General features: G+C 33.4%; 2 protein-coding genes across 3 annotated transcripts in view; one reads left to right on the forward strand and one right to left on the reverse strand.

Annotated features, from left to right (window-relative positions):
* LOC126733732 (cystinosin homolog) overlaps positions 1–3996 on the forward strand; it is a 62500-nt gene extending 58504 nt beyond the window's left edge. For both annotated transcript variants that reach the window (XM_050437116.1, XM_050437117.1), the window contains exon 10: positions 3588–3996. In XM_050437116.1, coding sequence (XP_050293073.1) covers positions 3588–3718 — 131 coding nt within the window. In that variant the 3' untranslated portion in view covers positions 3719–3996. The remainder of the gene's footprint in view (positions 1–3587) is intronic.
* A 247-nt stretch (positions 3997–4243) lies between these two features.
* On the reverse strand, positions 4244–15998 carry LOC126733734 (splicing factor U2af 38 kDa subunit). Its single transcript, XM_050437119.1, has 5 exons — positions 15826–15998; positions 15611–15765; positions 15378–15532; positions 15116–15315; positions 4244–4701 (listed from the first exon to the last, which is right to left on the reverse strand). The coding sequence occupies exons 1-5, from the start codon at positions 15867–15869 to the stop codon at positions 4554–4556; spliced, it is 702 nt and encodes a 233-aa protein (XP_050293076.1). The 5' UTR covers positions 15870–15998; the 3' UTR covers positions 4244–4553.
* Positions 15999–19066: the final 3068 nt, after the last annotated feature.

Raw genomic sequence — 19066 nt, forward strand, 5'->3', positions numbered from 1 at the left:
GACGAACTTCATGGGCATAATGTGCCGGGCAACCATCATTTTGGAACCACATTATTCGGCGACTGGCCAAAGGAACATCTTTTAGCATTGGTAGATTGTTTCGACAAAAATCTAAATAAGCCTGCCAGTTCAAATTTTCTGGTAATTCGAGTGGGCCAATTACACGTCCGTTCAAGATACCAGTCCACAAGTCTACTTTAAATCGGTACTGACCTTTCTTTTCGAATAGAGTGGGGATTTTCCAACGCATAAGTGTTCAAATTGTGCATGTTTATAAAGCCATCCTTTTTGAATGTACTCTCATCCGACCACAGTATATTATTTAAAAAATTCGGATCCTCTTGATTTTTTAGCAACATTCTGCGGCAAAATTGTAGGCGTGGTTCGTAGTCTCGAGGCAGTAGGCTTTGCACTCGTTGAACATGATAAGGGTGATATTTGAATCGCCTAGTGGTGTCGTTTACTACCGATTTCGGTATCCCTGTTTTTCTTTCGATTCGAAGTAGTCGGATCATTTTCAATTTCTTCTAAAAACTTGTTCAACATAATCAATACGAGGTCTTCCCTCTCGAACAGGAGCATGAGGCATTCTGCCTTCGGAATATGAGCGGTGAACATTAATAAATACACGATAGTCAGGATATCGGGCCAGATTCGGATATCTTTCTTGATAAAGATTAGATGCTGCTAGAGTATTTATGAGATGCATGTTTGCATATTCTTGGGCGGTATACGGCAAGGGCATAATAAATGATTAACCAATAAAACAAACAGCTCAAAGAACACAGTCTACAGGAAAATGACCTCAAAAACAAATCCAAAGCAAAAGGTAACAGAAACGTTAGGATACAAGTAATAGTTTATTTTAGAATAGATTTCCTATTAAATTTTTTGGCCGTTTAGTTTAATGTTTGTCTTTGATCAGTAAAATGGCTATTCAGTGTTGCATAGCTAAAAAGAGATTCTAAAAAATATTTATTTTTAAGGCGTGACAATCGAAAATCTGATCCAAGAGTAGGATTTTAGTGACTTCCACTAAAGTGCCAATATCTCGAAAACCATCGATTTTTTACTAAGGTCATTTTATGTTTTTCTGGGTGCTTTTGAGTTGCTCCATCAGCCCCTTCAGTATTATTGTTGACTTTTCGGACACCCTGTATAAACTCAATTGCTTGGTAAATTTTATCAGATACCTTTTTGGAAGTTCTCTGATTATTTCTTTTCAATGTCTGAAGGTATTTACAGCAGTTCCGATGTTATTTCGCTCCGATTGCGACCAAGTGACATCCTTTTCCGATGATCATCCACACGATTTACAAGCTTCAAAGAACAATCATCAGAACGTCCTTGCAGTAAATTCATTAGGTCGTTTTCAATGAAGCTTTTGTTACCACTGATTTCTGCCTTTGACTTTTATTCGATGTCGATTTTATCACAAATGAAACATTTATTTAAAAAATTGAAAGCACGTAATGATGTATCTGATGTTAAGACAGAAGATGTTGAAATGATCTAGCTGACGCTGCTCCTACGAGCATCAGTCGAATTACATTGCGAGAATCAGAATAAAATTTATAGCACGTAATATGTAAAGTTATCCCAGTTAATTGTCGCAAACATTCTTCGTGATTTCCTTTCTTTTGAGCAATACTTCCAGCCAGTACATTTTTCACACACAAAAGAATTCATTTTGACATAACGGAAAATGTATAGACGCTTCGAAAACTCAAATAGAAGACTGAGATTCTTCAGTTTGGAGCAGTTGTTTCCTTACCGCTTTACAGGGGGAACAGACCAATGGTGTTTCAGAGTTCTAGTCAATGTTTTTAGTAAACGTAATATGATTTTGCAATACTATTGATCAAAGTATGTAAGACCCCAAGTAGTCTAAATTCCTAACCCGAACATACGCTTTTTTTGATTATTTTGCGAATAAGTCCATAAAGATAATAGATACCCAAAAGAATTCGAAGATCATTTAATTTTTTACAAAAACAAGGTTTTTATAGAATTTTGGTGCAACCCACGGTTAAGAAGACATTCCAGGAAGACTAATTTTTTCAATATGGTAGCGGTTTGCGCTTAGAACATTGAAAGGCCTTTCAATGTTCTAAGGGTTTGCGCTATACTCCAGTCCCGAAAGCTGAGTTTTAGACTTACCAATACCCTACCTACGTACAAGTATATGTAAAAATACCATTTCATTGGACTAAAATGTCTAACTAGTTTTTATAACAGATTTTGTCAAATGCCTTGTTTACATTTTTGATTATATAAGCATAGAGAGAAAATAAAGAAAAAAATTGATTCTTGTTTTGTTTAGTGTAATAAGTTAGAAAGAACTTCGTCAATAACAACAATAGAAAAAATTCTTAATTTTTTTTGTCAAGTGACATTTTTAAGTGGCTACGAAAGCTAAATATAAATAACATAAAAATAGAGTTAAAAATCTAGAGCTGTAGTTAAAAAGGTAAAGTTGAAGAACGAAACATCGGATTTAAGTTTTAAAACCACAACTATTTTATGGTTTCCGAGATCAACAGGCGAGAGAAAACTTACTGTAGATACAATAGCAAAATTCGAAGAGTAGTAAACGATGTTATTTTGGGGAACAAATCATACAAACAATCATATCATTTTTTGTAGGACCTGTATGCACGATATTTTTCCAAAAACTTCAATGAGTTAAGACTGTCCTGGATAATTGTTGAGGGTCCAAAACATAGTACAATATCACTTAGTTTATGCTGTGACCTATTTTTGATAAAAAAAAACATGAAATTTTTTAATGTACCTTAATGTTCTGTAAATATCAATATAATCAACCTAGTGCATACAAAAATAAATACCTTTTCCTTTTGTCAATAAGTATGTGTTCGCAGACTGTATTGTGATACTAGGACCAATTACTCTATTTAAATTGCTTTCGAAGTATGGCTGTCAACGTTGGTTTTGAAGTTTTTGGAATATACAAGGTGTCCCAACAATCAACGATAAGCCGTACGTTTGATCATGTACTTGAATGATGAAATAATCTAGCAAGTATCTTACCATTTTGAAATCTAGATTATACGCCAACTTTTGAAATCACTTGCCAAACAAACAGTGAAGTAATTTTCTTTTCAAGGAGAGTTAGTTAAAGTTGGGAAATGATGGTCAAAAGACATAATTTTCAACACAATTTGAGCAAAAATCTGAGAATTTCTTAAAAATGTGAACAGTTGTTTGAATTTAGTTTTATACTTTATCGAAGGTTTATTCAGGTGATTCAGGGTTACATTAAAAAACATTGTTAAGAAGTTCAAAAATTTGTAACCACAGTACTAAAAAGATCAACAGGAGGTGTCAATTTTTTTCGGCTTTCTATCGATGCCTATAATTTTAAAAGTACTCAAGTACTCATACTCACTCTTTTTAAATATTTTTTTAATCCCTGAGCACCTGGTCTATTGCCCGTTTTCGGCTTATATGTGTTTAATTGTTTTTTAGGTACTCAGTTCGTGGTTATTTTAAATAAAACGTATTAAATATGTTACATACGATATTAGTCTTAGCACCAAGTAATTCTTTTTTGCTCTAATTTTCAGATGATTGGCAGTCAATTTTCGGTGATCCAACAAAGTTCGGTCTTGGAGTCTTCTCAGTGGCGTTCGACGTATTTTTCATGTTTCAACATTACCTATTTTACAAGGACTCCCGATATGAAGACAAATGCTGATTTGTTCCTATTATTATAAGGAAATTATTATATGCGTCCTTTTAACTTTCTGGTATTAAAAAAATAGTCTAAGAACGGTTATCCTACCTCAGATATGGATTTATAAAATTAAATAATGGAGCTTATCGCAGTATTTGGAGTAAGATACTGAACCCTGAGTGCAAAGCATATTCTAAAACTATCACAATATTATCACCATTTTATTTATTTGTTGTTGATTTCTTTATGTTTCTTTTGTATTTTATTTATTTTTTTGTGAAATAAAAATCTTTTTTTTTTACCAGTATTTTATTATGTCTTAAATATATAAGACAATTGGAATATAGCACAGTTACTTTGAAAAAAAAATAGAACGCAAACCAACAAAGAAGTAAAGCCATTATTTGTTAATGACCAAATTTCCTTAAACTTAATTTTTTTCATTTTTCTTAAGGTAATGTCAAGTTTCTTAATATTTAGAAATAACCTGAAAACTGGTGTATCAGACAAACTTTAACTTATTTTTAGGTTATTTATATATAATAATACAGTTGACTTTGTATTAATTTACTGTTTTATATAGCCTTGCTTTACTACATTGGTGGTAGTCCTGTAGAAGTCCTTCTAATTAAAATAATAATAATAAATGAACTTAATTTTAAGTGAACAAACTTTTTCTGTTGGTCTCAAAATCGATTTTTTTAAATATAGGTTTACTAAAAGAATAAACGAATTCTTAAGACCCTTAATTATATGGTTAGATAATATTAACTTATGACGCTATCTAAAAAAAAATGTCAACATTACAAGTGGATCTAGAAAACGGTACAAAATCGACAAAATAAAATTTCGGTTCTTAATAGCGGCCACTCCTGGGCCTGCGGCTTGGGGATCGGCTGCTGCCCCTGCCTCTTGACTTAGAGCGTCTCCTAGGAGACCTGGATCGAGAACGGGGCCTTGGTGGACCTCCGGGACGTCCTCCTTTTCTACGAGAGTATAAGTATCTAAAAGAGGAAAATTATATTATAGAGATCCCATCCAATCCAATCACATATGCTTTATTATCATAACAATAAATGTTGTTGACAAAGCTAAAAAAATACCAATACAAGTGCGGTAACATAAGTTCCTTTTTTGAAATATTCGCCATTCAAATTATGGAGTTGGTAGCTGGACGAGAGTGGTGTCATTTGACAGCTCTGGTTCTAAAGTTTTCTTCCCATCTCAGTCAGTTGCCATCATGCGTTGGAATAGTGAGCAGCGTGCGGTTGCCGTGGAGGCTTTTCGAGCAGACGTTCTGTAATCGTAGCGCTGGGTTACGATTACAGAACCCCTTACGAAATCGCTTCAACGTAGCCGTATTGGGCCTCGTTCCAGACAGACAATCCATTGTTACATAGGTCACTAGACTTACATAAATCGGGAATACACTACAAAGACTAACAACGGGGGTCCCTCGGCCCATCAGATCACCCGAGAAACTTGAGGCAGAACTTCAATCTCGTAATTCCCAAGGCGCTCTGCACGTAAACATTCGTTTGATCTACTTTAATTAGAAAATTATTTCTGAGGACGCAATTGTTTTTACAACAATGAAGCCCATTTTTGTGGGGTATTTTGATCCCGTGTATATGTCAACCATGAAGGATCCTACAAGAACTAAACGATCAAACAGACGCTAGTAATCGCCTTATTCAATGTATGAAAAATGGGTGGCGTCACCTACCAGACATGCTTTTTAAAACTGTGTAAAACTTTAAATATGTCCTTACATTCTTTAAAAAAAAAAATTAAAAAATATTCTTTTATAAAATGTGTTTTATTGTATTTTAAAAAAAAGATAGTTATGTTGCCACACCATGGACAAGCAAAGATGTGTCCACTTTTCCCTGTCCACCTAGTATTAATGATACATAGGGACAATTTAAATTTAATACAAGTATCATAAGAAAACATAAGTTGAATCTATTTTTTTTTAATTATTGTAAAATTATTAAAATAACAATAAATGCATAAAATACCAGCAACCACAAAATAAAATCTCATTAAAATAATAATAAAGTTTTTTTTTTTAATTGGTGTTTGAAATATTAGTAACAGGATAAAATCCAGAGTTAATTAGAATTTTTTTCACATTAGCTTTAAATGAAATGATATTTGGTAGATGGTTGAACAGCTTTTTACTGTCACAAATCACATACTTCTTTCTCAAGGCGGAGCGGGAGTCTGGCAGTTTAATCAGGTGCGAGGACCAAGTATATGCTATGCCTGGATAGAAGATCGTTGAGCTGTACTTTCTATGTATTAAGCAAGCAGACTTCATAATGAAAATCCATGGTAAAGTAAAAATTTGACCCCTGATAAGGAATGAATGACAGGATTGTCTGGAAGAGAGAGATACAAGAACACCAGAACCATATTCCATATCTGAAATTTGATTCCACAAGAGCGAAATACACATTTCTTATCAGTGCGGTACCAACTTCATTGCTCACAGTGCGTACGGCATAACATCCAGATGATACCTTACAACACAAATTACTAATATGGGTTTAAAATTTCAATTTGCTGTCAATAAAGATAACGAAGCTACATTCATTTAGGTCTGCTACAAAATAATTATCCCCTATTGTTAATTTTTGACACTACATTTAAAGTTTACAAGACAATATTTTAAAATATTGAAGATTAAAAGGTCAGTGTCACACAAGTCATATAGTTGTCTAAAGTCTTAATTATACTGTAACAAGGTGGAGACTTTGTGATGCCACAAAATGGTAGTGTCATCGGCAAAAACTGCACATGAGCCAATTTCCTTAATAAAATATTTTGGCATACACAAATAAAAGCCTTTGAGATGTCACAGAATACCATAGACGCGCAATGACCCATGTTAAGGTTTAAGTATAATTTTTCCACCACTTTCCAACACTTCAAAAATGGCGTCATTTGTCTTTAGGCTCAAAAAAACCTTATTAAGACTTATTAAGGTACCGAAGAATTACTAAGCCAATCAATAGTAGAGTTAGAAGCAATGGAAATATCATTAATCAGACTAATGATAACTGAGCAGTAATAACAGTTAATTTCACCATCTGAAGCATCTGAAATCATTACCAATCCTCGAAATCACTCTCTGTTTATTTCAGGCTGACTTAATGTGGTGATTATAAAAAGTGGATTAGCAGCTTTGATAGTATTGTGATCCAGAGATAATTATGTTTGGAAATAATTTAGAAAAAAGAAACTACTATGGCACCATTTCTTAATATAATGTAAAGTTCTAATGTTTCCTGAAGAGATTTTTAATCCCTTGGTCATCCATGTGATCTAATTCTTCTTCGATCTGGTTCTTGATTTTAAATTAACTATTAGGAAATAATCCTGGAAAAATGGTTGCAGCCTTTAATGAAAGGAACTAAGGGATACTGAAGAATTACCAATTCCATTCCAATCGACCTCATTGCACCTCAATGCAGAGAAGTTTTTCCTGCTTAATAGTTGACTTACAGACAATCAAAATATAAAGTGAGATTTGACAAAAGTAACATGTTCTAATAGTTTCTGTTGTTTTTCAAAAATAAATAAAATATGCAAACTACCAATTAAACTAACAACTTAAATCATCAAAAAGGTCCTAAGCTTACAAAATCTATTCAGCTGTTGTTTTTTGTCAGTCAAAATTATTGGTCTATGCAAAAAGCTTAAAAACGAAAATGTGTAGTTCCCTGCCTTCTCGTTTTTGTAATTCGCATTTTGCATCATTCAACAAAATATGGGTTGTGAGGTATCAAAGTCCTTATCAAATTTAGTAGTATTTAGTATGTATCAAAATTAACAGCTTGGCCCATTAGAAAAGAAAAAAATTGCTTAGGTTCTAAGCATGAATTCAATACTGTAAAGCCTCTAGAAATCAAAAGACAATTAGATATGTATATCTACTTTGCTGTCATTATTTGTAAAATGCACAACTTTAAAATACCCCTGGCACTTCACACTTTAAGGGAATAAATAGCTAATTTTAGAGTTAATATTCTAGCGAAAATACCACGTGATATTATAGATCTAGAAATTGAATACCAAAAGGGAAATCAATAAGATCATTATTCAACATGGACTTTTTCCAAAAAAGTCATCCATTTTATCCAAGAGAGCTCTTAGTAATATTTCAGAGAGTGAAGGGACACAAAGTCAATGGTCTTAGTGTATATACGATAGTGGCCAAACAATAAAGAGTATTAGAATAATTGCTATAATAGTTCCATTTTGTGGACAATATGTATAATGGTATTAACACTATATTCCCAAGAACCTAAGGTCTTATTTAAATATTAATTCGAATGTCTAGCATTTTCTTATGTCACAAATTCTTTTTGTAAATAAATTCCTCTGGACAAAAAAATAAGAGTAATGCCATTCATGTTCGACTTGTTATCAGTTGCCTTTAAATTCTTGTTGTGATCAGATCTGTTTTTAAATTTATTAAACATCATACAATTTCAATAATGGATCCCGAAGAGAGGCGCTTAATAATTCACTGCTACGAAATGAAAATTAAAGGTCCGCGTTTATTTGCAATACTTTTAAAAGATCACCTTGTTTAATCTCCAAAGTTTTGATGGAGCAACATGTAATAAATAAACTGCCAGAACTCGAGGTCGTCTAAGAAAAACAACGGAATATCTTGATAAAATCATGTCACGTGACGTACACAAAGACCCGTTTTTGACACCTGTTGCAACAAAAAGAAATTTAAAATTGAATATTAGTACAAGGAGATTCCATAGATATACACCTAAAAGCAATGACCAAAGATAACTACTTAAACATTTTAGAGACAGTCATGCTACCTTGTGCAGAGGATAATATGCCTCTCAGATGGGTTTATCAGCAAGACAACGACCCAAAGCATACTTCCAAGATCATAGAGCAGTGGTTTAGCAGTAAAAATGTTACACTTTTAAATTTGCCATTTCAATCACCCAATTTAAACCCAATTGAGAACCTTTGGAGAGTGCTAAAATATAGAGTTGCAGGCAAGAAAACTTCATCTTAATCAACAATCAACTATCACCGTAGTAGAGGAATGCTGACAGTTAATTGACTCTATACCTAGAAGATAAGCTGCCATTTTGAAGAACAAAGGTCATGCTATAAAATACTAAGGATTATCTTATAAAATGTTTAGTGGTTTTTTGTAGAGAAAATATTTTTTAGAATACTCTTTTTTTCCACTTATATTATTAGAATAAAATATTTTTATTTTATTACACTGATAAAAATAATATTGTTTTATTTTTGCCTAATACCCTTTCCATCTTTAAACAAAATAACTGTTATATAAATAAAATACAACAATAATGAGTTTTTTTTTTAATTATGCATAAACAACTACTTTACTTTTATTTTTTTGACCATAACTGTATGTTTAAAAAATAAACATACACTGAGATCATTGACTTTGTGTAAGGGGGACACCCTCTGAAATTGACTTTTTTGTTAAACTAGATTTGGTTCATAATTCATCCAAAAAAAGGTATTATTTATGTTTATGAAATGAACCAAAGAATTCTATTCATAAAGTTAGCTCTTTTAGATAAAAAAAAAATATTTTTAAACTCAATATCTGTTGATTTATGTCAATTCCTGTTTTAGATGTCAATTCCATATATCCTTATATGTGAGACCACAAATAGTAGGGCATCAACTGATATCATAACTTACATTGGCCTTTTAAAGATAAGACCCCTAAAGGTATAAATGTGTAAAAGTATTTATTGCATTATCATCTGTGGCTCTTTCAAGAATATTGCAATAGCCATATCTCTATTATTAAGGTCCAGGTAAGTTTCTTCTGACATGTCAAAAATAGCAGCATTAATATTCATGGAAGATTGAAAGAAAAATTGAATCTATTTAATATAATAAGCTTCATTTTCAAATTACATTTATTATAATTTATTTTATCTTTTTCAATTACATTTTGTATAATTCTAAAAGATTAAGACAAATATTAGACTCAGAGATGTAATAATTTTTTTGGATATATAAAACATAATAACAATGATAATAGAAACAATTTTGAATAAATTCAATTCATAAAGTAGTGACTTTATAAATTTAAATTATATAAAGGAAACATGAAGGGCTGAGAATCCAAGGGGTACAAGTCACATATTTTTCATAATGGAGTTAAATGCAGAAACTTACTCTTAAACACTTTAAAATGTTCGTGGCCAAGGGAGATAAGTGGAACTCTATCATGTGCTAACATCTAGTGGCGAAAAAAAAACTACTGCTTAAAAGTGCTTTTTAGTTTAGAAGTCAAGGGATACATGTGCCGCGAGTCACTTGTACCCATTGGCTTCTAAAAAATAGTTGATAATTTAGTTTACTAAATATAGTTCAGATAGTTTTCAGACAGATAGTTCTTTTAGCCTTTTTAATGGTAAGTTCTACTTTTTTATTAAATCCAATATTATTTTTATTGTAATTTGAGTCATTTAGTGTGTTTAGGTGAGGTTTTAAGGTTAGGTTTCAATGTATGTTGTTAATAATATTATTCGAAAGCTTGTAACCATCTTATTCAGTTGTCCTACTTTCAGATAATAGCGATGATGATGCTGATTATAACCCAGACGCAGATTATTCTTCCAGTACTAGTTCAAGTAACCGTCCTGAAGAAGGTAAGAGTAGGCCTTAGTTAATTATTATTATTAATATTACTAATCAGCCGATTTCATTATAACGTTTTTTTTCTCTAATAGGCAACTTTTTATTGATAACAAACTTTAGAGTAATAATTAAAAATTAGGCTTAGTTTTGACATACACAGCATAATTCATTAATCTAAATAAATAATTAAAATTTAATTTCAGATCAAATGGAAGAAACTGAAGCAGAAGAAGAACCACCTACAAAGCGGCAGAAGCATCCTGGTAAGAAAAAAACACGACGGACTAAGGAATGGAAAAGGCAAGGATGAACAAGAACAGGATGCATATAAGGAATCTAAGAAGTCTTTATTAGATAGAAAATCTGCTGGTGAGGAAAACCTGATTATACAGTATCGTAGAGGTGTTCCAGTGGTTGTAGAGTCCAAACAAACAAACTTGCTTCAACCCCATTAACTGTGTTTACCAAAATGTTGGAGGTCTTCGTACGAAGATTCAACCATTACTCAGTAGTATTATGTCCTGTTCTTATGATATAATTATATTGGTGGAGAGCAATTTGAATGACAGTATTGTAGATGCTGAACTGACATGCAAGGGTTTCAGGGTCTTCAGATGTAACAGAAGCTATTGAACTAGCAGTAAGTTGAGTGGAGGTGGTATTCTGATATTTGTCAGTGATACTATACAATCACAGTGCATTTCTATTCAAGAGGACCGTATTGAGCAAATTCTGATTCTATGCCAGTGTAATGGGACTAAGTTCATTATTGGTGGTGTTTATATACCTCCACAATCACCTCGGGATACTTATATCTGGCATTGTCAAACCATGGAGTGTGTTACTACTCAATATGCCAACCTAAATGTATATCTGTTTGGAGATTACAACCTACCAAGGGCTGCATGGGGCAATGACGAGCATGGTCTCCTGGTTCAATGCCCAAGAGGTGACCCAGCTTTAGATGCACAAAGATTTGGTTATTTAAAATTTAATCAATGTAACTTGATTCCTAATGATAGAAATGTATTTTTAGATCTGGTTTTTTCTAATGTTAAGGATTTAATTGTTCTTAAAGCTTCTGACCCTCTTTTTGAAGCTAGTTTTCATCATATTGGATATGAGTGTCATTTGGATATTTCAACAGCAAATAAGTCAATTTTTTCAAATCTAGCTTATGAAGAATTTTTTTATGATTTTCGAAACGGTAACTACAATGAGCTTAATATCTTTCTATCCTCAATTAATTGAAACGAGTGTTTATCTCATAGTGATCTTAACTTATCAATCAGCGTTTTTTATGAATATCTCTCTATGGGGATTGCATATTTTATTCCTTTAAAGAAATATAGAACTTCCTCATTTCCTAAGTGGTTCTCCCCTGAACTTAGAAAGTTAACTAGGAACAAAAGGAGTGCTCGTTCATTATATATGAGAGATAATACAGACGAAAACTATATAAAATTTTCTCGCCTTAGGTCTGAATGCGTAAAGGTCGTTAAAACGCGTTAGGTCTGAAGTCTGAAACGTATGTCTGATTTGTGCTTCCGACAATATATTGAAGGGATAGATTCCGGCTTACAGAATGACCCTAAATCATTTTGGAAATATATCAATGATAAGAGGTCCAATTATACCCTTCCCAATACCCTCTTTTATGGTGACAAGCAAGTGTCCAGTGGTTTGGATATTGCAAACAAGTTTAAAGAATTTTTCCAAACTGTTTATTCTCCTGGTATTGATAATAATCAGCTGCAAAATGGTCCCGCTAATGGTTTAAATTTAAACATTACTAAGATCTTAACATATGATATATTTGAAGGTATTAGCTCACTCCCTAACAAGATTACTGCAGGCCCAGATGGGATTCCGAATTTTCTCTTGAGGAGATGTGTATGTACTCTTGCCATTCCTTTATCTTTGTTATTTAATGCTTCCTTACAAACATCCACATTTCCAATTGCCTGGAGGGAAAGTTTTATTGTGCCATTGTTTAAAGCTGGCCGTCGGGATGTCATAGATAATTATAGAAGTATTTGCATTCAATCTTCAATACCTAAACTTTTTGATAGCCTTATAGCTAATCAACTTTCTTGTTTATGCAAAGGCTTAATATCAGATTCACAGCATGGGTTTTGCAAGAATAAGTCTACTGCCACTAACTTGATCTGTTACCAATCTGATCTTATGAGTAAATTAGAGGATCATAAACAAATTGATTCTATATACACCGATTTTAGTAAGGCGTTTGATCGTATTGATCATCAAATTCTTCTGCCAAAACTGATCTCCGTAGGGTTTCATGTTGATTTTGTGAGTTGGATTAAAAATTTTTTAACTGGCCGTATTCAAAGGGTCAGGGTAGGTGGACATCTTTCTGATCCTATCAGCGTAACATCAGGTCTCCCTCAGGGAGGGCATACATCACCCTTATTATTTAATTTATTTATTGATGATATAGTTAACTGTTTCCTGTATAGTCAGTGTTTGATGTTTGCAGACGACTTAAAATTTTGGAGGGTGGTTGGTAGTATTGTGGATCAAGAATTACTACAAGCAGATATGGATCGCTTAAATAATTGGTGTGAACAAAACAATCTTCATTTAAATGTTAAGAAATGTTATGTTATAAGTAGATTTAGATTATGACAGTTGTTTATGTAAATATTATTGCTTTGTAAAATTTACAGTTAATGGGGTTTTCCCGTATTATAAATAAATAAAAATAAATAAATAAAGGCAGAAGTCTTCAAGACTATGAAACATGGGTAAAAAGTACACCGACCGTAAAGGTAAAGTACACAATGAAAGAAAAGTTCAGGCATACGACCATGAATGCCGCTATAAATGTTGCGAGAATATGAGCGAAGAAAAGCGCCACGAATTTTTTAATGAGTACTGGGGTCTGGCGAATTGCAATCATCATTTTTGAACTCTGCGATTATAATAGAAGATCTGCATAGGAAGAAAGAAAACACTGTACATGGAAAGTCCCATTCTTGTCAATATTTATTAGGCGGTCTAAGGATCTGCAAGGAATTTTTTTTTAAAAACATTAGATGTGTCAAATAAGCGTGTTACCAACATTATTGCTAAAAAGAAAGAACCTGGAACGGGAATACCAGCTCGAGACCGTAGAGGGCGAAAGGTTCCAACCAATAAAATTACCGTTGAGAAAACTGATTTGGTCAAACAACATATTGCTATGTTCCCTAGATGTAGTAGTCACTATTCCAGACAGCAAGCTCCAAACCGAAAATATTTAAATGCTGACTTAAATCTGAAAAGATTGTACAACTGTTATAAACTCTTTTGTGCAGAACAAGGAAAGGAACCCGTTACTCTATCTTACTATAGGCATATATTTAACACATGTTTCAATCTTAGTTTCCATTGAGCACATACTGACACTTGTAATAATTGTGACAAGTTTAAATATTCTATTGAGCATGGAGATCTGGAAGCTAAACAAGCTACAACGATCGCTAAAGAAGTCCACCTATGTAAGGCTGAAAGTGCTAAAAAAGAAATGGATAATGCTAAAAAAGAAGTAAAAGATTGCCCATAAAGCTATATGTTTTGATCTTCAAAAAATGTTGCCCACGCCGGTATTAACATGTACAAAAGTGTATTATGCAAGGCAATTATGGACATATAATTTTAATGTACATGATATTGGGACTGATGATGTGTTTATGTTTCTTTAGCATGAGGGGCAAGCATCAAGAGGATGCGAAGAAATGGTATCGTGTTTAATCCAGTACATCAAATCATTGCCCTCTACAGTCACTCACCTCACTGCTTTCTGTGATAATTGTGGTGGGCAAAATAAGGGCCAACTTAGGGTAAAATTTTGGTTGTATGTTGTAAACGCAACACAGATTGAAATTGTCGAGCTAAAATTTTTTCTTACTCTCTGGTCATTCTTATAATGATTTTGACCAAGACTTTGGTAAAGTGGAAAATACCAAGAGGAACACAAAAAGAGGTGTTTTTGTTCCTAATGACTGGGTGGATATTATAGCCACAACTAGCAAAAAGTTCTTAGTAAAGAAAATGTTGGATGAAGACTTCCTTACTTTGGATCCCATAAGCAAACATTTTGTGAAAGCTGTTAAGGATATTAGAAACATGCAGTGGCTGCAGTTCAGAAAAAAAAGTCCTTACACTTTGTTTCACAAAAGTACATTTAATAAAGAAATGCCATTTTTAGAGTACAACATGCTTGCAAAAAATGTTAGAAGGATTCCAAAAACCTTGCCTTCTCTTATCCCTAAACAAAATAAAAACAAAATAAAAGCATCAAAGTACAAAGACCTTGTTGGCCTCCTACCATTTGTACCTCCCGTACATCACCAATTCTATCAAAGTACAAAGACCATATTATTTTTCTTTATTATGATAGTCTAAACCCTAGCAATTAAAACAAAACTGGTTTGAATTGCCATACTTTTGCCTGCATTTGATTATAACAATTTAACTTTAATTTGAGTTTTCTCAAAACTGACTTCAGTACACTTATACCCCAAGGCTTCTCAGCCCTTCACATGTGTTTCTCATACACCACTAGAATTTAATTCTTCTAGGCTAAAAGTTACCAGTTCAGTCTGACACTCTGACACTCACACAAAACATTTATATTTGTTTATCTCAAGTTATAATACTTTTAATTACTCAAAAATTTTAAACATTAAAAAATAAAGAACTTGATAAAACAAAATAAATCAATAGATTCTTTCTTACCTTCTCAATTCCCTAGAAATTGGCTTCAAGTGCATGAAATTACAAAATCCAGATCTGGTACATTCACCCATTTCATATTGACGACAGCAAGCTTCTCTAAAGTCAGTTACAGGACTTAATTCAGCATAAACTGGACGACCACCAAACCATCTGTTGTTTAGGTCATTCACTGCTCTTTCAGCATCCTCTTCCCTTCGGAACTGTAATAAGTATTGGTGAAAATTATATGTGCATAGGTTTTATGAACAATTTATTATCATACCTTGATATACACATTTCCCACAAGATGGTCTCCAAGGTTGTCACAGACATTCATCTCTTCAATTTCTCCATACTTATCTTCACATTCCACAAAGACATCTTCAAAAAAGTTATCATAATGCTCTTGCATTTCTTCATCAGATACATTGGCGACCACTAAAATACAGCAAGTTAATTGTTTGAAACATTTTTTTGTATATATGGTGGATTGTATATTTATAGTATATAACTTACAGTGGCTTCCATCAGCAGATTTGGCGGAATTTTGGGGATTTACGTACAAATTTTGAAGCAAACAAGTTTGAGAAAATGTTGGTTTATTATGGATCCTGGAACACCGATCCCCATGCCGACAGGCTCCGATTTTGAAATAAAATGAGCAGTTTACCCTAGAGACATGGAGACATGTAATTTGGCGGAAATGATATGAGCGAAAAACGAATACTCACTTGTCCTTTTCGGTACCGAAAATCGAGGCTAAATACTCAGCCATTTCGGAGAAGGTGAAAAACTCAAAAAAATCAAATTCCTCGCAAAAAGGAAGCCAAAGCCAAATCAAAAGCTGAACTATGGAGGACTATTTGACTTGACGCTTCCTTTTTTTGTCAACTGACGCCTGTCACTCGACAGCAGTGACAAGAGGTTATGTATTGATCCAAATTTCCTTCCAATTTATTCTTCTTCTTCTTTTTTTTTTCCTGTAGCCTAAGATCCCTCACGAAAGGCCGTTACACAATTGACCGGGAACGAGAACAGGAACGAAAACAGAACCGAGAAAAAAACTCTTTGTACGGTACGAAACGGCAGAGAAATGATAATATTAAGGCGCCTTCACATTAGTCAATATTATTAACGATCAAACGAACTTGTGTGTTGAAGTTTTATCGTAATTGTATGCTGAGAGCATCGTTCAAAGAGATTACTTTTACTATGTAGTATCGCCTTGCGATACTCTCTGCAGCACACTGTTTAAAGTTGTAGCGGGAAAATACAGAAAAGCATGATCCATGCCCAAACAGCATCATACGTCCTGGGAACGTAATTTTTATGTTATATTTATGTCCATCCGTCCGTTGTTGTAGAAATAACGTATTTAGTAGCTATTTTTGGATACATACGAGCCCTACAACTATATATTGTAACAAGTAGTCATTTTACGAATAAAATTCCAGTTTACCGTAATTCTTTTAATTTATTTTTTTTTATTTAAAAATGATAAATGAATAAATTATTTTATGTTTTAGAGAATTATTTTTAAGGTTTAATAAAATTTTGATGTTAAATAATATTTATTTAATTGTTTGATAATCAAAAAATGTTGACAACTAAATGTTGGAACATGGGTTGCTTTTGCTCCAATTTTTCCAGTTTTATTAGCATGACGCGAAGATGGCTTTGAATAAACAAAAGTAAGTAGTGTGTTGTCAACAATAAAAATTTTGATGCGTCACTTGACCATTATTAATCAATTGCTGTCATTTTTATCACGAGTAAAATACCATAATGGCTCGTGGAAAACCTACTGATCTAAAAGTGCTAGAAATTATTATCCGGCAGTACCATAAAGAAAAAACAATGCGAGAAATCTCCAGTGAATTAAATGTTGCAACAACTACTATATTTAATATTGTTGCAGGATTAATTACGCTTTAGACGGGATCTGGAGAATCCTAACTTTTATTCATTTGGTTAAAATATTTAAAAATGACTTTATTCTAAATTTTTCTTTCAAAACTGAGACACCCACCATAATTACAATTGCCTTCGACTCTTAATGGAATTCGCCAATATTTTTCATTAAACCACTATCAATATTATCACCATTTTAATTCTTTGTTATTGTTTACAATATGCTGTGCATGGAGAAGATTTCACGGCAATTGAATTGGTCAACCGGTTTACTAAAGCGGACGCCAGTGGCGCCGCGTGTCGAATTATTACGATTTGGCCCGTAATTGTACTTTCCACTAGGCACTCTATGGTTTGCTTATTAAAGACCTATGTATGGGTTTTGGTTGGGCCCATAGCGGCTAAACCCATAAAGTAACGAGTGAAGTTCCTCAATCTCCGGTCTTGCGCCCAGACGTCTTTTGGACTACTACTTAAGCAGTTCCGCGACGCATCTGGGGGTCTTTCCAGCTCCTGCGTCCGTCAAGAGTGAACCGTGCTGCCCGCTGTGACGGAGAGAGGTTTGAAATAAATCTACTATCATCTCTCTCCGCCAGCACCTTTTTTGTTAAAATAACATCTAAAACTAAAATGCATTAGTGTTTCTTCAGTTTCAACGAAATATTTTTGAAGCAGGATGGGTTTTAGTAGTTTGATGCCTCTCGAAACTTCGTAAGTAGTTTTCACCGTTGGTGACATTTTATTTGGTGTTCCGTGTTTCCATTGAGAAATCTCTCTTAGGGCTCCTTAAATATGACAGTGTAAACCGCCAGCCGTGACCCAGCAGTGATGAGGATTTCGCCCTTAGCCCCGTCAACACACATCATGCCGTAAGCCCTATGTGGTGAAAAATTGCCCATCGCGGGCTCTCGCCCCCGAAAGAAGAACACCATGGAACTTGACCCGTAAGCACATTCTTTTAATCTTAACCATATTCTTCTTTGGATTTTTTTTGTATGATTTAACATGAATTTATTATCACTTTCTCATTTTAATATTTAAAACTTAAGTAACTATATTTATGGTATAATTATCTAAATTAAAACAATTCAATGTTACGCCTTATTATGTAATGCTTCCGAAGTGATCACTGACGAATTCAGGTATCTACCTTTGGGTTATAAACTTGTATATATATTTATATCTTTTATTTATTTTTGTTTACCTTTTTAAGACCATCTTGTATATTTACTTCTATTTACTTACCATGTAGATTTAACTCCTTGTTTCATAATAAATAAAGCTATTGAGTATGAAGACTTTAATAAACACCCTATTTAAATTAAATTAAGGTGTTTTACTACTGAGTGAGTGAGTGTGACTGAGGCAACTGACCATACAGAGAACCCACGAAGCCGGCCTGATAGGTTCTTTTTTTTTTTGTTCCATCTTTTAAATTTAACAGGGTTTCTGGAACCTATCAGATCTAGGGAGTTGTTCTTGTTGTTTAGAACTCTTAAACCAAGACTGTCGAACAAACTCAACTCCCTAGAAATAGCCCCTGTAAACCGGATAGTCTTGCCGGGATAATATTTATAACATAACAATATAATTAAAAAATATGGTGAAACTGCCAGTATTGGTGTTCGCGGCACAAGTTTAGGATGTCCAAAAGTTGTTTCTCAAAGAAATGTAAGGAACTTGATTAAAATTTGTAAGTCGGGAAGAAGAAATACTCTACGAGAAGTAACTGCAAGGTGGAATAGAGAAAGTGGGATAAATGTTTCCAGAGAATGCTGCCGTAAATATATCCACAAGAGCGGTCTTAGTTTTTATAAGGTATGTTTAATAGGCTGTTCTGTGCTATATTATTTTCATTTTTCTCATTTTTTCGCCTAGGCCAAAGAAAAACCTTTGTTAACGGAGACTCAAAAAAGGAATCGTTACATTTGGACCAAATCAAAACTCTCGTGGACCAAAGAAAATTGGAGCAAAGTTATTTATAGCGACGAAAGCAAATTTGATGTCTGTGTCGGAGATTATCGAAAGCGCATGATTCGGGACAAAACAGAAGCATTCTAT

The sequence above is a fragment of the Anthonomus grandis genome, chromosome 3 (genome assembly GCF_022605725.1).
Source record: "Anthonomus grandis grandis chromosome 3, icAntGran1.3, whole genome shotgun sequence".
NCBI lineage: Eukaryota > Metazoa > Arthropoda > Insecta > Coleoptera > Curculionidae > Anthonomus > Anthonomus grandis.

Bases quoted from the DNA above. Each gene is read 5' to 3' on its own strand.
- LOC126733734 (XM_050437119.1), bottom strand. From the start codon at position 15,869: ATGGCTGAGTATTTAGCCTCGATTTTCGGTACCGAAAAGGACAA. The intron at 15,766-15,825 runs GTGAGTATTCGT...CCATGTCTCTAG, and splicing joins TTCGGTACCGAAAAGGACAA to GGTAAACTGCTCATTTTATT. The intron at 15,533-15,610 runs GTAAGTTATATA...GCTGTATTTTAG, and splicing joins ATCTGCTGATGGAAGCCACT to TGGTCGCCAATGTATCTGAT.